At 37.3% G+C, this 22,984-nt stretch overlaps 2 protein-coding genes across 2 annotated transcripts; both read right to left on the minus strand.

Moving 5' to 3' along the window:
- Window positions 1–3,890: 3,890 nt before the first annotated feature.
- On the minus strand, window positions 3,891–9,254 carry LOC119489319 (kelch-like protein 10). Its single transcript, XM_037771564.1, has 5 exons — window positions 8,648–9,254; window positions 7,188–7,674; window positions 5,677–6,264; window positions 5,314–5,463; window positions 3,891–4,299 (listed from the first exon to the last, which is right to left on the minus strand). Exons 1-5 carry the CDS (start codon window positions 8,764–8,766, stop codon window positions 3,952–3,954), a joined length of 1,692 nt encoding a protein of 563 aa, XP_037627492.1. The 5' UTR covers window positions 8,767–9,254; the 3' UTR covers window positions 3,891–3,951.
- A 2,876-nt stretch (window positions 9,255–12,130) lies between these two features.
- atp6ap1a (ATPase H+ transporting accessory protein 1a) lies at window positions 12,131–22,351 on the minus strand. Its single transcript, XM_037773392.1, has 11 exons — window positions 22,168–22,351; window positions 19,827–19,953; window positions 18,817–18,891; window positions 18,427–18,620; window positions 17,121–17,161; window positions 16,388–16,473; window positions 16,145–16,294; window positions 15,303–15,460; window positions 14,971–15,021; window positions 14,221–14,458; window positions 12,131–13,860 (listed from the first exon to the last, which is right to left on the minus strand). The coding sequence occupies exons 1-11, from the start codon at window positions 22,296–22,298 to the stop codon at window positions 13,651–13,653; spliced, it is 1,461 nt and encodes a 486-aa protein (XP_037629320.1). The 5' UTR covers window positions 22,299–22,351; the 3' UTR covers window positions 12,131–13,650.
- Window positions 22,352–22,984: the final 633 nt, after the last annotated feature.

Raw genomic sequence — 22,984 nt, forward strand, 5'->3', positions numbered from 1 at the left:
CCAACAGATCGCTAAAGATCTCTTAGAACTTTATTAATACCAATGACATTGTTCAACATACAAATAAAAAAACACAACAGAGTAATAAATATAAAGTATAAGATGTAATATTAACACTAGTGCCTAGTAGAATAACAATAAAAGTAAGAGTAAAATAAGTGAAAAGTAATATTATGCATTATATTGAGAGAGTAATATTGGAAATTATATTGAAAAAATAATTTAAAAAAAAAGTAATATTGCACAGGATATTCTGTCATTGTGTTACTTATAAATGGAATCATGGTGAAAATAAATGATTCCCCTTTTTGATTGGGACCATCTGGAACCTCCTCAAGGACCTCTGGGGGTCCCCGGACCCCACTTTGAAAACCACTGGGCTAAAGCATGCAGTCTGAACTGAGATAAGATGAAGTCATCAATTACAACATTCTGTTAATGTTTTAAGAAACATCTTGTAGTGTACTGTTTAGCTGTAAAATGACAAAGTTTGTGACCCGGCAGCCATGTTGAGATCAGTTGAGGAAATACCAAGCACCGCCCATCAGCCGGAGCACAGCCAATAGGAACGCTCTCTCTCTGAGATGGCCTGTGATTGGCCAAAGTCTCCCATCACTGGCTATATTTTTTTAAAGCCTGAAAACAGAGCCATGATCAGAAATTGCACTGTACTATAGAATTATATTTGGTTGCTTTGATTACAGTTACAAAGACAGTAATGCATTTTTTCTTATTAATTTAATTTTAATTCTCGCGAAGTTCCACATTCACAGGTGTGAATTTACCAAAAAAAGCCTAACTTCTTTGTATTTATGAAAGAAATGGAATTATATCTGTCAACAATTTCTTCCTCACAAAACAAAAAAGCAATGGAAACACTGCATGTATGCAATATCTTTAATGTTTTTAAGTGAAATTATTGTCATTCTCTCATGTGTTTTTTTTTTAAATATTTTTTTATTTTATGTTTGTTTTGTTTCATTTCTGTTGTCCTTTTGTGTTTGGCACAGCTCTTTGTTTATGTTTTTGCTATGCTTCTTCTGTATGTAAATGTTTTTAATGTTTTCTGCTGTTACTATGGATACTGTCATTTTGAAATAAATAAATAAATAAAAAAAGAAAACAGAGTCATGAGGAGGTGCAGAAGTCGAGTTTTCTCTCAGAGCACTTGAATTACAATATGCTGAAAAGGTTATTAAGGATTTTTTTGCCAAATGATGCCAAAGATATTCCACTGCAGGATAAATTAGTTAATTAGTATTTCTCCTCTTGCAGTGGTTGCTATGGAGACTGATCAAATCCAACTCTTCCACCGGGACTCAGGAGGCGCTGTCGTCATCTCTGTGGTTTAATTAGCAGCTCTGTTGCAGGCAAGATTTAATGGGTTTTTTTTTAATCTCAGAGCTTGTTTGTTTCTTGTTAAATTGCAGATTTAAAAGTAGACTGTAAAGTAAACTTTTCACACGATGATAACACTACAGGAAGGGAATCTGATGAACCCTGAAGACCACAGGTGAGCTCTTAAATGTGCTCAAAGCCAGCCAGGTAAAGATCACCTTTTCTTATAGTGTGATTTCCTGTCAGCTGAGAAGTTCATTTGCTTTGCTCAGTGTTCATATTGTGATGTTATTAGTTTAGTGTTGTTATCTCAAAGCGCTTGTGTTGCTGACTGAGTGGGAACATTGTGTTTTCAGGGTGTTGTGGTCGTTGGCCTCCATTATGGCTAAAGTTTAAGGGCCTCTGTCTCCTTTAAGGCTGCTCAATCTGGTTAATAAACTCATGTTCTAACACTCTGTCATACAGGTTAACATGTGGAGGGGAAATCATTCACATTACAGTTTTTCTCGATTGTTTACACACATTTTCTGAAAGCATGCCTCATACTCTCAGAACTCTACACACAAATCAAAAAACACACACACAATGGGCAAAACCCCTCAATTCTCCTGCAAAATGAAACTTTACATTCAAAACAATGTTATTTCTTCTCAAAATGGTATTTTGTTTTCAAATGACACACACAAACCATCATATGAATAGACATTTATAAGAACCAGTTGAACACTGATGTGCTCAATGTAAAACACTATGATGAATGGAAAACACTTCTTCTCCATTCATCATAATAACTTAGGCCTTTTTTTTGTTACTACAGACAGTACATCCATAAGTGTGTTGTAAAATATTTTAGAATATTGTTTTTATACTCAGAACACACAAATACACGGTAACAAATATATTTTATTTTCCCCACAAAAACAATGTACACAGTGTACATCCCAACCAACACAAAGTTGCACATACAGTGGTCTACATACAAAACAACAGAAGAATTTACTGTATACAGTTACAGTAAAAAAAACTATGCTGCATCCTCTCTTCTGTTTCGGTCTGGCCACAGCACCTCATCCACATCACAAGCAATGTTTGCCCTTCTATGCTAAAGCTCTGATTGCTAATTGTAACACTGTGTGACAGGTGTTTGCCCATGTGATGAGTCAGTGTGCATAGTAGGGCAATTGACTTTAGAATTTTGAATGACAGTGTGTTCCTTGTGAAAACGAGATTTTCTTCATGAAAATTGTGCCAAATGCAGAGAATTGTGTGTAGTGTTTTGAAAAAAGTGTGTTTTAGAACTGCAATTTGAGTGTAAAGCAGGAATTGTGCTTGTAGTTTAGCAGAATTGGTTCAGGGGGTTGGTGCATGAGTTACATGTTGTGGTCATTGTGTGTCAAGTACCAGTATTTGTGTGTAAACAATTGAGAAAAACTGTAAAATGTTGTTGAGGTCAGAAAGTGATTGATTTCTGACTGAATGTCCCAGGAGAGTTACAGGCTACAGGTGTACTTTTATCTCTTGCAATATTTCATTTATTTATTTAATGAACATCAGTATAAAATACAGGATGTAAACATGCAGGAGTTAGAAAGAATGCTAATTTCCATCCTTAGTTCCTAGGCAGGTAACAATATACAGATAAAATAGACAACATATCCAAATAGTAATATAGTAAGCTACGTGTCTGGACTCAAGAGTAGTGTGATTTGTTCTATGTGTTCCTGTTAGGAGGTTTATTGTTCTCTTATCCACCCATTATGGGTCGATGTGATGTGATTCCTCCATAATAATCTAGTAGGGCAGCAGTGAAATGCCACAAATTTCTGTTGACATCTCTATGTGATGTGCCTGTGTGGATATCAGGGCTGTTTGTGTATTTGCAAGATTCTGGCGATATGATACGTATCATGATACAGAAGTTACTGTAAGCAACGCGATTTATTTAGATTTGACTGACGGGTCCCAAACTTTCTCATTTCACAGCTAAACAGTACACTACAAGATGTTTCTGAAATCATTTTTAGGAGAGAAATAGCCATTACAGTAAAAGAATATTGATTAATATTTGATCAGCGCTGCCTAGTTAGACCGTTTGATGGGAGTGATTGACAGCTGCTCAGAGACAGCAAGGCTCCAGCTCGGCTCTGATTGGTTGTTTTCCTCCAGTCTGTGAAATCTTGCAGCTGCCATTAGGAGCACCTTTCAACGGGTAGGTCAGAGGTCACGGGGGCCAGTTAGTGGTCCCATAACTGGGCGGCTGTGGCTCATAAGGTCACATGTCGATGTGTACTTGAGCAAAACACCAAATTGCTCATCGGTGTGTTAATGAGTATTTAGATTAGATCCTGTGGGACAAAGTTGGCACCTTGGCAGCCTCTGCCATCAGTGTATGAATGTGTGTGTGGATGCTGACACGTAGTGTAAAGCACTTTGAGTGGTCGGAAGACTAGAAAAGCGCTATATAAATGCAAGTCCATTTACCATTTACCATGACATAAAGCTGTCACACAAACTGAAAATCTGTAATTACTGGAGTAACAGTAGCACTGCCGTAGTTGGATACATATATAGAGACATTTATTTACAGAACAATACAGCTCATAGCCAGGTGGATTATTCCACATCATCGTCCTCCCCGGTGGACAGTTGCGGGGAGGGATGACGGGCAGCGTACTCGGCCAGGTTGGTGAGTCCGTACACCACGCAGCAGCTCAGGGCGCTGCGGGTGATCGCCATGTCACAGACCGCAGACCACTCACCAGTTTTGGCGTCAAAGCACTCAACGTCATGGGTGGTGGATAAGCCGTTGAAGCCCCCGACCACAAAGAGACAGTCATCGAGCACTGCGATGCCGAAGTTACTGCGGGGGCTCAACATGGACGGCACATCGTCCCACGTGTCGGTGTGAGGGTTGTACTTCTCAGCAGTCTGCAGACGGCTGGTTCCACTGAAACCGCCAACCTTTAACAGAAAAGGTGAAATATGAAGTCGGGATTACTACTACTACTATTTGATTCTCATTTTATACACAACACTCTTGTTAGGCCCGATCAGGCAGAGTGTGTTTTAGCAGCTTTGGGTGGCTTTTTTTAAAATTGTTGTTCAATGAGATTAAAGCGTTTTGCGCGCTGCTTTTGCGTTGCTGAGCGCCTCGTGTTTATACAGGAACGCCCTGAACGCCTCGAGTTGAAAAAAAATTCAACTCGAAGCGGAAAAGCACCCGACGTTATTGCCGTTTATCAGCTGGAGGCAAATTAGTGCGGTAGCCTACTTGAGATTTCGGTTAAGTTGTTTTCAATATTTTAAACTGCACTATTAAGTATTTGGGTCAAGGACAGTTCATAGTTTGAGATAAGGTAACGCTAACACTCGTTTGGTGGTTGCCTAGCAACATATAAAATAAGACACAGCAAAGACTTTGTCTGATGGGACAACAAAAAGGCAATGTGTATGTAGGGCAGTAACTGACAATTATTTTCATTATTGATCAGTCTGCTGATTATTTTCTCAATTGATAGTTTAGTCTAAAAAATATCAGAGGGAATAATGCCCGTTACAATTTCCCAAAACACAATTTGAAAAATTCTAATGTTCGTGGTTTGATCCGATCAAAACTTATAAACCCAAAGATATTCAGTTTAATATCTTGGAAAACAAAGAAAAGCAGCAAACCTTCACACTTGAGAACACTTGAAAAATGACTTAAACGATACTGGATTATCCAGCCCGTTCTCATTCCCAGTGCGTCAAATACCGAGGCTTTGTCACGGCCTTCAGTGTGTTTGATACCGCCGCACAAGGCACCCTTTAGCACCAGTTTGAGACGCACCGGGCTTTCCATTAACTACAATGTTTCTCTGGGTTTCGATGATATGTGTTTATCTAATTGAAACCTCTGCCAGCAACATACTTTCGCACCTTTCTGTCTCAGAGAGTTTCTGTGTTGTGAATATCAGCAGTGTTCAATGTGCTTACTGCAAAGATATGGTCTGCATAGGTGATGACCCCGATTCCACTGCGCCTGTTGCCCATGGAGGCGATCAGTGTCCACTGGTCGGTCTCTGGGTCGTAACATTCAGCCGATGACAGGCACTCGTTCCCAGTGAAGCCACCGCAGATGTACACCTGGAGAGAATTAAAGAATTAATAAGTCATTTCTAGACTAATTTCCACACCTTTGAGGATCAAACTTGCCAGTTGCATAGTTAAATAAAGCAGTGAGGTTTGTTCAACTTCTGTTTTTCTTTAGTCAAGCTAGAGATGCGCAACTTCTGTGCTCTCCCTGCTCTCACACAGAGCTGTCTGAACTATTCAGAGCTGCTCTTTAACTCCACCTACCTTGCCATGGAGGGTCGTGCAGCTGGCGTCACTCCTCTGCTCGTGCATGGTGGCAATAAGAGTCCACTGGTTGATTGCGGGCTGATAGCGCTCAGCAGTTCTGAGTCGCTCGTGTCCATCATAACCTCCCATGGCATATATGCAACCGTCCAACACAGTTACGCTGACATAGCAGCGGCTCATGTGCATTTGTGACACCTCATGCCAGCTGTGCGTGTCCAGGTCAAACCTGTGCACAGAGCTGAACAGCGCTACACTGTCAAAGCCACCGACGCAGTAAACTGAGCTATTGAGGAAAACCAAGCCGTGGTAGGCCCGGGGAGCCTCCTCATTGTTCGTTACATCGACCCAGAGGTCAGCACGGACATCGTACGCTTCTATTGCATTGGTGGGACTGCCGCCGCTCCAGCCTCCAACGGCAAACAGAATGGCAGGAGGCAGTCGTGGGCGGACCAAGCCAGATTGTTGGTGAAGCACGGCCTTCATGGTCCTGTCGAGCATTAGTCGACACTTTTTGCTCGCCTTCGCCAGGTCGTTGTTTCTCACACAGTCTTTCAAGTAATCTGGATTCATTAAAGCCAGTCTGATCTACACAGAGACATGAGGACAGAAGTTGGAATTAAATTGTCTGAAATAGAGCCTAACCAATACTTTTGACATGGCTGATTTTAGCTTATCAAAGATATATTGCATTTGCAAATACTATGTTGGCCTTTAAGTAACAAGAAATTGCAGTAGAGAAATGCCAAACATACGTTTGAGGTCATTTGGAAACGGTGTTGCAAATATGTAATTTGTCCACTAGAGAGCACTGACAATTTTTTTTTTTTTAACTGAAAAATATTCCTCTCAGTACTGGTATTTGTCACAATTTTTTTAATAATAAAATTTAAAGAATTCTTATTTAAAAAAAAAAAAAAAAAAATTTGGAAAAAAAAATATTGGCCAATATATCGTTCAGGTAAATTTTTTTACACTCAAATATCGATATCAGCCGAAACATCCAGTATCACATCAATGTTCTTTACATCGTTCGGCTTTGGGCTGTTTGACCTTTACACACACTATTTACTGTAATTCACCAAATTCTTCCAAAATGTTCAAAAAAAGAAGAAAATATTTTGAGGAACTAAACCAGATCGTAACATTTCTCATATTTCTATTCATAGATTCATCAGAATCCTACAATCGTTGGATGTTGAAAGGGTTTCATACAGAGCTCTCACAGATCTATCTACATCTCTCTTTATCTTAATTAACCCATTAAGCATTTTGCATTTGTAAAGATGGGAACTGGTCTAGAATAGGACTCAATGTGACCTGGTCTCAGTTTTGATTTTGTCCTGACCTCTTTACATGTGGCCTTGACTGTGCAGACTTTACCAAGGGGGGTTTTGACAGCCCTGATCATACTGTTGTATTCTAGATAACACCATTAGCGAGATGTAAAATATGCAAATCAAAAGTTAATGTAGTAGCGGCTGACTAATTGTTCGTCACCCTTCACTTACGTTGGACAGAAGCAGAGGGATGTATTCTCTGCGTTCCTCATTTTCGTGGGCGATCCAACGAAGGACGGCCTCAAACACCGTTTCCTCCTGCTTCACATTGAGTTGGTCTTTCTCAATGATTTTAACAAGATCCCCCGCAGAGAGCAGCAGGAACTCTTCTGAGGTGGCGGCAATCTCCTCAAAGTGATTCAGCATGAAAAGGAAGGCCTTGTGGTTGGTTTCGGGGGTGTAATGGAAGCCCGTGAACCACCAGATGCCGATGCAGTTCTGAGGGCTCAGCTGCCCCTCCAGGAAGGAGCAGCACACTTTTACGATGCCCATTACATTGAACTGGTCCGCTGCTACAAAAAGCTCTTGTACATTGTCTTGTGTCACAAGAACAGAGTCCGTGTAGGCAAAGTCTATGATGAGCTTCATCATGTCAGCTGTTACATTGGGGATGTCAAAGTCCCGACTGTCTGGGGTCGACCAGTGAGTGAAGAGCTCTCTGTGAGGCAGGAAGGAAGCAACACAAGGGTTTGAAAATAACTCGGTCCACGTTTTTCGCTTCATAGTCACACTTCATAGAATAATAACATAGATAGGAGATAGGAGATAGCAGGTCAGCTGTATTATGTCGCATAGATGTGGTGTACATCATCATTGTACGTAGTATCTGAAGATTAATTTGACATGCAGCTCAGTACTGTGTGTCAAGTTGTTCATAAAGTCATAAATCAGATAAAAGGTGTATAAGGACTTATGATAGAAGTATATTATGGCCATTCCCCTGCTTACTTATGTGAAGACACCAAGACCTTGAGGAACACCATACAAAAAGCCATGCTGTGATTTGGTATCAAAAACTTTTGACATTTGGAGATGTCTACCAGAATTGTATTTTTTGGAGATTAAATGGCGATCACTTCTGTTCTGGAAACTTCTCAGAAACCCCCATATTGCGAATATACCTAGGAAAGCCATCCATCCTCTGAATGCTCTAGGTTTCTAGTTTGTGGCTGTAAAGTTTCATGAGGCTGTGATTATCCTAGAGGTCACCACAGGTCATTTTATACAGTGAGGTTGAGTTTAAAAAAATGATCTCACTACAATGAAATGGCTACTATGAGGACTAACATCATCACACAGGAATACAATTGGGCTCATTTAATCCACAAGAGTCTCAACTACATGAGTTTAGTATAGGCGAAAATAACACTTCAGATATCTTGAGGTCAGAGGTCAAGGGACCCCTTTGAAAATGGCCATGCCAGTTTTTGCTTGCCAAAATTTAACGTACATGTGGAGCGTTATTTAACCTCCTTCACGACAAGCTAGTGTGACATGGTTGGTACCAAGTGATTCCTTAGCTTTTTTATATGACGACAGTATTTTCCCTCTAGCTTTAAAACTTAAAGCCCGCCGCAATCTCCGAAATATCGATTGTGTTAATGCGTTAAAGAAATTAGTGGCCAACTCACTTGAAGTATGAGCTGCAGTTGCAGAGGATGATCTTGTGCACGTGAAATTCAACGTTGTCCACTCTGATCACCGCGTCACAAAGCTGTTGCTCCAGACGGAGCTCGTTATACACAGCCATCTTTGCTCTTGAGGATTTTAAGTCTTTATAACCAATAGGTGCAGGTTTCTCCTGCGACTCTCAGCAAGTGTATCTAGCTATGTGTGAAACTTCTGCTTCTGCACAGAGATGACGACAGGATTCTAGAAGGGACCATTATGACATCTGGGAATCTTGTGATGAACAGCAGCCTCCATTCCAATTACAAGTTCTACAGAAAATATTCTAAATACAGTGAATACACTCTCTCTGCCCGCTGAGCAGCTGAGCGGCTCTCGTTTTACGCAGACAGGCCATTAAACTAGCTAAATAAAATAACAAACATTGCCCAACCCTAATGCCTACCATTGTTTATATTTTAAGTAACCTCTCGCCTGCCTTCCTGCTTTATGACCCACGGCCGTGCAGGTCAGAGGATGAGATCGGCGCATGATGCGCACAGATACAGACATAGATATGAAGAAGTTTTGTATGTGTACAGATTTCGGAGGAGACCGGCGGCGTTGAAAAAAGCTTGCCCTTTCAAAACTACTCGCTAACTGCTAACGTTACTCACGTTAAATAGCGGTCCACTTCCGTGTTTTGGTACGGTTGGCTTTCACACCTGATGCGAACAGTACTCGAGTCCACACGAACCGTACTCCAGACCACCTTTTCAAGTGGACTCGTGCACGGATCGACGAACCGTACCCGAGTACGGTACGGAGTGTTCACACTAATCATGATTGGCCATTACTGAATCTGGCCCAATTCAAACTGATGATACTGCATTACTCCTTCTGTACTGTAAGTAAGTAATATGCATTCATTACATCACACATTGATGCGCTCTTACTTGCCATTGCACTTGTGCCCACAATGGGCCGAAAAGAGATCATGTTTTAAAACCATGTCCGTTGTGTACTTGTGATGTCACTGGAGAAATTATTAGTTGGAGAGTAGAACCTAATGTAAAATCACTTTTAGAGCTCCAAAAATGCTCAGGTCAACCTTTTGAGAAGATTTCTTTCAGAAAAGTAATCCACAAACTCTCTACTTTTACTGGGCTCTGATTCCATTTCAGTCTGTGTTAGCCAGCTGTTCTTGGTAAAGACTCATACTTTATAAAATGATTCTTGGGTTAGGGTTTCTTGTCGAAAAAAATTTCATGAAAAAAAAGTCATAGTATGTCGGAGAAAAAAAAGTCATATTATATAATGTCAAAATATTTGATGAAAAAAAGTCATAGTAGAGTATGTCGAAAAATTGACTCGAATAATCAGAGTATAGTTTTGTCGAAAAATAATCATATTATAGTAGGTCGAAAATTTGATGAAAAAAGTCATAGCATAATATGTCGGAAAAAAATCAGATTATAATATATCAAAATTTTTAATGAAAAAAAGCCATAGTATAGTATATCGAAAAAAGTCATGAAAAAAAATAAGTAATATAAAAACGTTGAAAAAAGTAATATTACAGTATGTCAACGTTTTTGATGAAAAAAGTCATATTATAATATATCGAAAAATTTGATGAAAAAAGTCATAGTATAGGATGTTGTAAAAAAATCAGATTATAATATATCTAAATTTTTAATGGAAAAAAGTCATAGTTTAGTATATCGAAAAAAGTCATAAAAAAAATTCATGAAAAAAGACATAGAATAGTGTGTCGAAAAAAGCTCATATTATAGCATATTGAAATTATTTATGAAAATTATTCATAGTATAGTATGTCCAAAAAAATCATAGAAATGTTTGTCGAAAAATTTCATGAAAAAAGTCATAGTATAGTCTGTTGAAAAAAACTTTATAGTATAGTGTCGAAAAAAAGTAATATTATAATCTGTCAAAATATTTGATGAAAAAAAGTCATAGTGTAGTATGTGCAAAAAAATGCATATTAAAGCATATCGAAAAAAAGTCATGATATGTCAAAATATTTGATGAAAGAAGTTATAGTATATTATCTCGAAAAATTTCATGAAGAAAGTCATAGTATAGTCTGTAGAAATATTTCATGAAAAAATTTCATATTATAGTATGTCAAAATATTTGATGAAAGAAGTCATGGTATAGTATGTCGGAAAATGTTGCAAAGAATTAAAGAAAAGTCACTTATACAAAGGTCATCATAAAGTGTGCAGTGAAATAGGAGTCAAACAAACAACTATAATTTTTAAAGCAAAGTTTATTGCATATAAAGTAAACCAAAGGATCAGTAAGTTTTGGCTGATAACAACGCCGCTTAAGCTGCCAGGTGCCAGGAACTCCAAAAATGATAAAGGGATTAGTTCCAGGTTACCTGCAAAACACGGCATAAAGAACATTTAAGCAGCTTTGGACACATCATGAAAAATTTCATTAAAACGTCATAGTATACTACGCCATCAAAACATCATACTGTATGTTGAAAAAAGTCATAATATAGCATGTCGAAAAAAAGTAATAAAAAGTAATAGTATAGTATGCCTGAAAAAATTATAGTAAAATATGTCGAAAAAAGTCATAGACAAGTGCTTTGAAAAGTCGTAGAAAAGTCATAATACAGCATGTTGAAAAAAGTCATAGTATAGTATTTTGAAAAAACAGTCATAAGAATGTCATATCATAATATGTCCAAAAAAGTCCTAAAAACGTTATAGTATAGTATGTCGAAAAAAGTCGTAATAAAAAGTCATAAAGTACATCGAAAAATCGTAAAAAAGTCATAGTATGTCGAAAAAAAGTCATAAAACCTCATGGTATAGTGTGTAAAAAAAAAAGTCATGGTATGTAGGAAAAGTGTGTCGAAAAAAAAATCATGAAAAAGTCATAGTATAATATGTCGAAAAAAGTCGTAAAAAAGTCATATAGTACGTTGAAGAAAGTTGTGAAAAAAAATCATAGTGTAGTATGTTGAAAAAAGTCATAGTATTATGTCAAAAAAAAATTATAGTAGTGTGTCGAAAAAAAATCATGAAAAAGTCAGTATATGTCGAAAAGTCATAAAAACGTCATGGTATAGTGTGTCGAAAAAAGTCATATTATGTAAAAAAAAAAAAAAAAAAAAAAGTCATAGTATAGTGTGTCGAAAAAAGTCATATTATGTCGAAAAATGTCATAGTATATCATGTAAAAAAAAATTAATAGAAAAGTCATAGTATATTATGTTGGAAAAAAGGCGTAAAAAAATGTCATAGATAAGTGCGTTGAAAAATTGTAAAAAAAAGTCATGGTATATACTATCTTGAAAAAAAGTCATAAGAATGTCATAGTATATTTCGAAAAAAAGTCCTAAAACGTTAAAGTATAGTATGTTGAGAACCGTCATAAAAACGTCATAGTATAATATATGGAGAAAAAAAAATCTATAAAAAGTCATAGTATAGTGTGTTGAAAAAAAGTAATAAAAAGTCATTGTATAGTATGTCGATAATTTCCAGATGTTTTATTGGAGTCACAGCAGCAGGACGAAACAGGACCACATTCAGGACCTTACATCATTGATTTTCACTACAAATCACAAAAATAATAATTTCACATTGAGCATATTTCAGTGCACATCAGTTCTGGAAAACTTGACTTGAATAATAAATATAGTAATATGAGCTCATGTTTTGATAAGACAACCATTAAGATTATTCACAAACAACTGGAAATGTCTGACTTTTAATGCTGTATTTTAGTGGTCCGTTCATGTTTTACATTGCCCTACAAAACAAGAGATTGCCTGGAATGTCCCTTTTTTCAAGAATATTGGAGTTAAAGGTGCTACATTTCAAATTCAGAGCATATCTATGATTGAAGGAGTGCCTCCACACGGCTCTCATTATGGTGACAACCAGCAGGTAATGGTGCTAACAGAGCTAAAAGTTTACCTGGGAGGGAACCGGAGGGTGGGCAACACGCACTAACATGCACACGCGGTCGGACCGGCTATGTAAACGAAGCACAGAGAAACTCAGATTACGACACTTCATTCTCTGCTCAGGTAGACATTACTAGTCTATATCTTTACATAGCTACTAGTTGTTTGCTGCATCATTAATGCTCTGAATTTCAAATGTAGCACACTGAACTGTATGCAATGGATATGATTTATCTATCATCCATACAGAAAATAATCCCTTCATTTCACTTCACAGACACAAAACACAATTGTAAACACACACACAAATTAGTTTCACCAATAAATAGCATTTCATAATTCATTTTTCATGAAGTTATTTTTGTCCCTGTATGTACAATTTGTATCCCTTTCATTTAAAAAAACAATAAAACTAGCTGCAGTTTGTGTCTCTCTTGTATTACCATTATTCCAAATGTATTTCCAGAAGCCTCAAAGACTCTTCTAACCATCTGGGTTCCAAAAACATTGAGTTTGCTGCACAATAGCAGATTTTTAAATCGTTTCTGAAGTTGTGACTGTTTCCTTTCACATTGATGTTGATTCAAGAGGCTATAATCAATATTTTTTAAATAACAATTACGTTTATATTTCAGGCTACTATCTTTGTTTTTAATAGAAAACACAACTTTGGAGACAAGTAAAAAATCTCTGTGTATCAGACAAATATTTTAGGTTAGAAGAGTCTTTGAGGATTCTGTTAATACCTTCATTGTTTCTTTAGTATTGTTAAATCACTTTCTGGCTAATGAATGTTTCCCACTGTGACTCAAATGTTACGCTAACACATGAGAAGCACAAACCGGGGCGACCTGAAAACTAGATTCGTCAGTCTCAGGATGCACATTTTTAAGTACAAACCGACACCTATGTAGTGATAACTAAACCCTTATTATGACAACACCACTAATTAATCTGCATAATGCCCAAATACAGGTGAACAGGGAGTGGAATGTAAAGGGTGGGAGTGGGAGTGGAAGCATTGCACTAAGAGAAGCATTGGAGGGCCAGAAAAATGGAAAGTGAAGTCGTGTGTTACTCTGTTAGGGGCACGGAAATAGCCGGGCCCTTGGGGTCATCAAAACGGTCCATAGTGCGGAGCTGCATGATCATGTGGAGGCCGTAGGTGAGCACCAGGACCATGAGAAGACTGGTCATCAGACCCATCCAGATACCAGGAGAGAAGAAGCCTGCACAGTCGCTGGCATACGCGAAGTTACTGCCGGTCACGTTAAAGCCCTGGATCTGTGGAGGGAGAGTTATAAAAAACAACAGGTGAGGGTTTTGATATCTCTGTAAAGGCTAATTGTGGTTTTGTTAAGGCTGCCGCGCTTAGTCGGCGTAATATTTTAAATCAATGCATGTTTTGTCTTTGGAGCTGCTAAATACTCAAATAAAAAAAACTTAAATAAATGAGGGTTAAACTTCCTTCTGTTTGTTTTTCATGCAGCTCTGCCAGAATAGATATGAGAGTGGCATCAATCTCCTCATCTAACGCTCAGCAAGAACAAGTAAATCTCCAAACAGTATCACACTTTGAAAACCCCTGCAGCAGAGAAACCGATCATCATGCGCAAAAAAAAAAAAAAAAAATCACTATCTTACCTGAAAGTCATCAAAGAAGACCCTCCACTGATTGGCTGGATCTTTAGATGTGCGTGGGGTGAGCAGGGGCCAACGGAAGTTGGTGACGGACTCGCAGCGGTACGAGTACTCAGCGGGGGCATAAACGTTTCTGCTCCCGTTAAATGTGGCTTTGGTCCCGTCGTACTCCAGCTCCACGACGTCCAGTGTGAACCAGCGGCGTGCAGACACCTTGTAGAGACGCTGGCTCATAGCAAAGCTGGATACAATCATATAGACAGTTCAACGGATTATTGAAGGATACATTGATCCATGTCCATTAGCATTACTGAATTATAGTGTTGAAGGCTTAAAACAAATTATCAGTTAAAACTAGGGCTGTCAAAGTTTACGCAAATAAAGCAAATTTGTTTTAACGCCACTAATTTCTTTAACACATTAATGCAATTTTTAGGTTGTAGCGAGCTCAGTTTTAAAGCTAAGTAAAGATACTGGTATCATGAATCTAGAAAATGTAAGGAATCCATTGGTACCAACTATGTCATACTAACTTGTTGGGAAGGAGGCTAAATAACACTCCAAACTTAAACTACATTTTGGTGAGGAAAAACTGTCATAGACTGATTAATGTGTGATTAATTTGCGATTAACTATGGACAATCATGCGACTAATTGCGATTAAATATTTTAATCGCTTGACAGCCCTAGTTAAAACTGAACACAAGATGTAGAATTTTGTGTGTGTGTATTATGTATGTTGTGCAGACTCACATCAGTTTGAAGCTGCGGTGGCCGAGGACATTCTCATAATTAAGAACCAACCTGTGAAGAACCAAAGATCAAATTCACTTAAAAAACAAATCATATAAAGACATTATTCATCATAGTGGATTTTAAGGTCTTGAATGAGGAGTCCAGTGTTGGTGTTGAAATAAATGTGAAATAAAATCTATTATGTAATGTTATGACCCTTAGACATGGCAATAAATGACATTAAACATCCCATTATTATTCTCCTGTAGCTAATACACTGACTGAAAAGGCCAAAGTGGCCTAATAATCACTGCTAATGACTTCTGAATTAAATAACAGGTATGAACTACCTCGCTTTGGATTTGTCGCAGCTTGAGCCATGGAGTATCGGGCTGACGCCCTCCCCAAAGGTAGACGGGGTCAGGTCATGGACCTCCCAGACACTGTTCCGCAGGATGCTCACTGTGAGGCCTTTTGCCCAGAGGAGGATACAGGTGTCTTCCCCCTCCTGTAGAAGAGGAAAAAAGAAGCACAGGTGAGAGATGAGAGGTCAAGAAAATAAGAATTAGAGGATAAAGCTGGCATTATTGCATAACCAACAATGTGTTGGTCTGTCTCAACACTTCCTTCTGAAGACGTAAATCTTTAAAAACAAATCACAATTAATATAATAGGGATGTGACAGTGAGGACATTTTCCCACCGGTTAATAAACTTGTGACAACACCGGTGTTGCCGATTACACCGGACATTTTACAATAAAATATGACGGTCAATATGCGTAGCGCGCTTATTTTAATCTTTAACGTCAGGTGGCTGTGTGTCTGGCCTCTCTGGTTAAGCTTTCGCTGCGGGGCCGCAGGTTTTCACACGCACACACCTGCTGTGGACCGCTCCCTCTTGGTTAAACGGTTAATTATTAACATCCCTTAACGACCCTCTTGATTATTTGCAGTTAACAAAACAGAAGAGTATTAATTTTAAGACCTATAAAATCGATTTTGGACCTTTTTAGCCGTAAATTTGAATTTAAGACTTTTTAAGGACCCACAGAAACCCTGTGTTAAATACATTCACTGTTGGTTCTGATATTTTCATGGGATTTGTTGACAATAAGAAGTAAATAGAGTATCTTCAGACTCTTTTATGGCTAAACAATAACAATGCCAAGTAGAAATCAAGAGTCACTCCACCTTAAACTCCACTGGAGCGTAGATCCCAGCCTTCTCCTTGATCCTGCGCTGCCTCTCCCGTTCCATCTCCCTCTCCCGATATCCACCTCTGGCCTGCAGGAGAGAGCGTCCTCCACCCAGGCCTGCCTCCATTGAGAGAGACGCCGCCTCCTGTGAAGAGACAGAAAAAAGAGTTGGATCAGAAAACATTAATTAAACTGCTGCAGTGACACATTGTTAATAAACATATGAACATTGACTCACCCTGGAGGGCTGCAGGGCTGTGTAGATGGCCGTGTATGGGACAGACTGGGTCTTCATGGTGCTCAACACCTGACCAATCACCTCATCTGATAAACAATGTGTTCATCTGTTAGCATGGCGTTACCCAGCAAATTATCACACGCAAAAAAACTGAATGATTTCCATTTAAATGTATTTTTTTTTTTTAATTTATATATCTAATGTTTTCTTTCATTATACTTTGTTTATTGTTAGTAATATGTTGTCAATATCAGCATTTATTACACGGCTCTGTTGAATACTCGATTCCGATTGGTGACGGCATTCTACGGTCTGTTACTTCTTTATAGCAGACCGTTGCTATGGACGCAGTTCTGATCTCGGACTCTGGAGGACCATTTTTGTGTCAAATTATTGATTTCTTAAGTAAGTAGCCGTATAATAAGTGGGATAATGTACGGCTAGCGGGTCATTGTTGTGAAATAAACCTCTTCAGAGCGATGCAAGACCCCTCCGCAAACAATGACTGGCTCGCTGCACATTATCCCTTACATACTATATATTTAAGTTGATGCATCATTATGTTTAGAATTTAGCTTTTTTTCTTCAAGTACATTTGCATATATTTGTACACGTGCATTTTTCTTTTTCCTTTCTTTTAAATACATTTGCTCAAACAAAAATGGAAATGTTTATGTATCTTACATTTTGAAGTTGCACTGTAAATTGAGGATCTTTGAAAAAAAAAACTCACCGTTTCCACTGAGAATCTCCTTCGCAGACATCAGATCAGACCTGCAAGAGAGTGAGACGAGGCAACAATGAGGAACTGACAAAAAGAAGAAGGAAGTGAAGGAAATTATTAGCACAATTAAAATCAAAGGAGCGGGTAAATAAAGGCCAGACGTCCCCTGAGGTGGATCGTGTGCATATAGGGATGGGTATCGTTAAGATTTTAACGGTACTACTATTCTGACCAATACTACTTATCAATCCGGTACTTTAACGGTTCTTTTTGTTGTTTTCTAAGAGAAAAAAACGATTGGTATAATAAGAAGGGTTAGTCTTCTTGTCACCACAAACTGTCCCCTTACTCTTTAACAGTCTAATTTATCCCCATCTTTCATATTGTAATATAGTTTGGGTGAGTACTTCTCCTAATAATCTTTAAATTTGAATGATGGGCTAATGAAGCTTTGGGGCTTTCTTTATATTTGTGCCGAAAAAAGATTTGAAGCTTCTAGGCTTCAGATGCAGAAGCAGCGCGGTGACATCTGGTGGTTTGTATAAATTACAGCAGCCCTTCAAGACTGGAGCTAAAGCACTACAACACCTCTCTGATTTTCATGGTTCTAGTCTCATATTTGTGCAATAAAAGTCCAACAAGCCTGCATGTTCCTATTAAATTCGTCATACTTTTGTTCAAAAGTGCTGCATTAGATGTAGATGTTATTGTGTAATATGTTATAGTAAAATAATTAATTACTACATCGTCCAAAAAGCCATACATATAAAATATTTTTGCTAACAGGAAACATTAACTTTAGCGCAAAAAAAAATCAAAATCAAATTTTGCGCAAGTTTGGAGCGTTATTTAGCCTCCTTTGTGTCAAGCTAACTTCAAAACTCACCCCGCTACAACATAAAACTTGCAAGTTGCGTTAATGCGTTCAAGAAAATAGTGGCGTTAAAACGATTTTGTGTTTTGTGAACTTTGACAGCCCTTTTAAGTACGTAAATTACGTAACAAAAGTAAGGTAGTAGTACGACTTGGTAGTTAACAATGGATTCCTTAGGTTTTCCAGTTTCATATGATATCAGTATCGTCATTCTCGCTTTAAAACTGAGCCCGCTACAACCTAAATATTACAAGTTGCATTAATGCGTTAAAGAAAAAAATAATTTACGCTAAAGCGTTATTATCATGTTTACTTTGACAGCTAATTGAAACAGTGCCTTTCACAGAGAGTAAGGAGTGAAACAAGCTTTGGAGTTTCGGTATCATTCGCCCATCTCTAGTAATTTTTCGCTCTCTCTGATTATGCATCCAGTGTACGTACCCGATGCCGTATGGCAGCCTGAACACCAGCAGGGCGGGTGAAGAGCCGTTGAGCTTCAGCTGACTCAGTGTCTCAGGGTCCATGTACAGAGGGGAGGTATCTAATTGGTCCTGCAGTTGGCCAATCACTGCGTTGGAGGCAGGCCAGGAAACCGCAGGTAACACCAGAGGGGAGGACGAGGACATCAGAGCGCCCTGTGACAAAACATCGGTCAGCGACATACACATAATAACCTATCACAGAGGTGTTAAATAAGTGAACCAAACAAACAATTTGCGCCGTGTGAAAAGTTTGCTTCGTGCTTGGTGTGAAAAGATAATAAGATAAATTAAAAGATAATGGGACTGAAAACATTACACCGATCTTCACATCCTCTCATCATTATCTTACCTCCAGGTTGGGGAAAGCAGTGTCCTGCTTGTTTCCAAAAGCCCCTCCATACATGGTGAAGTCTTCTATGCTCATCTGGGGTGGAGACAAGGAAAGACAAATAAGCAGATAACATGAATCCCAAAATGGACACAAAGAAACTAGAAAACTCACTGTTACAATGAATAGTTGAACAGAAATATAATTTTCAGAGGGCTGGCATGGCCATTTTCAAAGAAGTCCCTTGACCTCTGACCTCAAGATAAGGGAATGAAAATGGGTTCTATGGGTACCTACGAGTCTCCCCTTTACAGACATGCCCACTTTATGATAATCACATGCAGTTTGGGTCAAGTCATAGTCAAGTCAGCACACTGACACACTGACAGATGTTGTTGCCTGTTGGGCTGCAGTTTGCCATGTTATGATTTGAGCATATTTTTTATGGTAAAAACAGTACCTGTGAGGGTTTCTGGACTATGTGTCATTGTTTTGTGTTGTTGATTGATTTCGGATAATAAATATATACATACATTTGCATAAAGCAGCATATTTGCCCACTCCCTTATTGATAAGAGTATTAAATACTTGGCAAATCTCCCTTTAAGGTACATTTTGAACAGATAAAAAATTAAATTTGCCATTAATCGTGATTAAATATATTAATCAATTGACAGCCCTAGAATGAAGCTTTGAAGTTTTGATCTATTCAGTACAGCCCTAGTAATTTTTCACTACTTTTTTGACATTTTAGAGAACTTAATTGAAACTAATTGAAAAAATAAGAGATTAACCAATAATGCAAATAATCGTTAGTTGCAGCCCTGATACTGATATTCAGTAGCCTTGGGCATGTTCACAAATTGACTGTTAGTGGGTTATGATTGGCAGACTTGTAACAGCTAAACAGCTGGTGAATTTTAGTGACATCTGTCAAATAATGTATAAAACTTCTGTGATTATTTAAATCCTGTATACTTGTAATATAACTGGCAGATTCAAATAAAACATTTCAAAACATGTGTGTGTACCTTGTCCTGAAGGAAGAGCACTACATTTCTTGGGCCCACATTGAGAGCTTTCTCCAGGTACGAGGTCAGCTGCTGCTGCCCAACGATGTGTCCCGCTGTAGGAGGGGACTGACTCGGCAGGGAGATCCTGGAGGAGATTCAAAGCAGTGGTGGAACGAATATTCAGATCATATATTGAAGTAAAAAATACCCATACAATAATGTAAAAACACTACATTACATGTACAGGACATGCCTTCACTATCTTAAAAGTAAAAGTACCCATTATGCAGCCGTATTATTACTAATATAGTACTACGCATAAACGCGTGAGAAGCATTTTAATATTCAAAGTTAAGCTATATTTTATATTTACATTATTATTTACTTTCTATTCTGTTGGGGAAAATTAATCTGTGCCAATGCACAATATTGTATAAAGGCATCATCATGTGTTTTGTTAGCCTCTCATGTATTGACATTACGTTCAAGTCACAGGGCCCTAAAGATACACCTGGCCATCTTTGAAAACCCAGGTCATTTAACATTCAACACAAGACTTACAGCTATCCTGAAGTTATTTCAAGAATACTTCAGTCTTCAACCACATGGATGAAAACATATTCTGTACTGCACAATAAAAAGCTACTGCTATGTTCCGTTTGTTGTGTCTATTTATGTGTATGTTAAGCGTCCTTGGGTTTCTTGAAAGGCGCTATATAAATCCAAGTTATTATTATTATTATTATAATATTCTGTACTGCACAATAAAAATGCGTTTTCAAATTGCTCAATTTGTGCAACCAAAATTTATAATTATTTTATTAGTTATATATATATATATATATATATATATATATATATATATATATATATATATATATATATATATATATATATATTTGTAGTAGGTTATTACTATTTTTACTTGAGTAAAATATCTGAGCACTTCTTCTACCACTGCCTGTATCCAATGGTGGAAAGTAGCTACTGAAATTATTTATTTATTGTACATACTACATTTATTTATTGACACACTATGTTCACCCATTCACTCTGTATCTTTTATATCTCTATTACTGTTTTATAATTTTTGTATACCTTTACCTCTCCTGTGTTTCACTCTGTTTGCTGATGTTGCTGCTTTGACACCTGAATTTCCCTTCGGGGATTAATAAAGGTTCATCTTATCTTATCTTATCTTTTGTATCTATTCTTGGACACATTTTTTTTACTTTCTCTATTTATCTCTTGTTATTTCTGTCCTTGTGCTGCTGCAACACCTGCCATTTGAAACCAATACATTCTCATCTTATCTTTATGTGGATACATTTGGTCTGGAGATGAAATAAAATGAATGAACCTACTGCAATAAACAGCTTCTTACCAATCATATGTCAGACAATATAATATATAGCCAGAGGACAGGTGATATGGCACCTGACAGTCATGAGGATTAGAGGACATTCTCATGTTACGCTTCCTTCATTTAATTATTTAAAACCCATTAAATAATCCACAGTTTGGTCTGCATTTTAATAATAATTTTATAATTTAAAACGCATTAAATAATCCACAGTTTGGTCTGTATTTTAATAATAATTTAATAATTTAAAACGCATTAAATGAACCACAGTTTGGTCTGTATTTTAATAATAATTTAACCATTTAAAACGCATTAAATAATCCACAGTTTGGTCTGTATTTTAATAATAATTTAATAATTTAAAACGCATTAAATGAACCACAGTTTGGTCTGTATTTTAATAATAATTTTATAATTTAAAACGCATTAAATGAACCACAGTTTGGTCTGTATTTTAATAATAATTTAATAATTTAAAACGCATTAAATGAACCACAGTTTGGTCTGTATTTTAATAATAATTTAACCATTTAAAACGCATTAAATGAACCACAGTTTGGTCTGTATTTTAATAATAATTTAACCATTTAAAACGCATTAAATAATCCACAGTTTGGTCTGTATTTTAATAATAATTTAATAATTTAAAACGCATTAAATGAACCACAGTTTGGTCTGTATTTTAATAATAATTTTATAATTTAAAACGCATTAAATGAACCACAGTTTGGTCTGCATGTTAATCATAATTTTATAATTTAAAACCCACTAAATGAACCACAGTTTGGTCTGTATTTTAATAATAATTTAATCATTTAAAACGCATTAAATGAACCACAGTTTGTTCTGCATGTTAATCATATAGCAGCAGATACCTGTCTGATAACGGCGCTAGCTTACAGCCTGAACATCAACCGCCACTCAGAGCGTCAAAACCCGCTGACACATCGCACCGATTCTGAGACGAAGAAACGGACTAAATTCAACATTACTCACCCTTCGCTTGTCCACAGAATAAGCGGCACCTGTTCATCGCAACTCCCCGTCTTTAATATGTTTAATAAACCGAGAAAAACGGCCAAACACGCAGAGATGCGGCGGAGCTGCAGTGAACCTGTCGTCGCCATCTTTAAAATCTCTCTGCTCTAACAGCGGGTGACGTCGATGAGGACACGTGACGTCATCGAGGGAGGATGGAAGGAGGCTGGGAGTATTTGAATACTTTTAATACATTTAAAACATGAAATCGTAGTGAAGCAGTGTCTAAATCACTTGCATCCACTGGTGAAAAAATTAAAGAAGTACATTTACTCAATTTAAAGCAGAAATACTTTACAATTTGGGGGACTTTACTTGAGTATTTCCATTTTATGCAACTTTATACCTCTATTCCACTACATTTTGGAAGCCAGTATTGTACATTTTATTTCATATGATAACATTAATAACTAGTCACTTTAAGTTTATACTTCTTCTCACTCATTTTCGAATATGTAAATCGAGGCATCAAGTTTTGACAATTTATTTTTCTTACGCTTTTCATTGTATGTAAATACTATTTGTTTCTGACTGTCCACTTGTTGGTATGATCATTCTTTTTCTTTCTTTCTTTTTTCTTTTTTTGTATTCTACATGTTCGAAATACATTTTGAAATGAAGAAAAAAAAACTTTGCAGATTGAGATTATTAATACAAAATATGAGTGATGCTTAATTACATTAATGCATCAATTACTGTATATTCCAGTCATATGTTATATTATTCTGAAATAGGCCATTCTAAATAATGAGTACTTTTACTTTTGGTATATTTT

This window comes from Sebastes umbrosus, chromosome 6, assembly GCF_015220745.1.
Source record: "Sebastes umbrosus isolate fSebUmb1 chromosome 6, fSebUmb1.pri, whole genome shotgun sequence".
NCBI classification, from domain to species: domain Eukaryota; kingdom Metazoa; phylum Chordata; class Actinopteri; order Perciformes; family Sebastidae; genus Sebastes; species Sebastes umbrosus.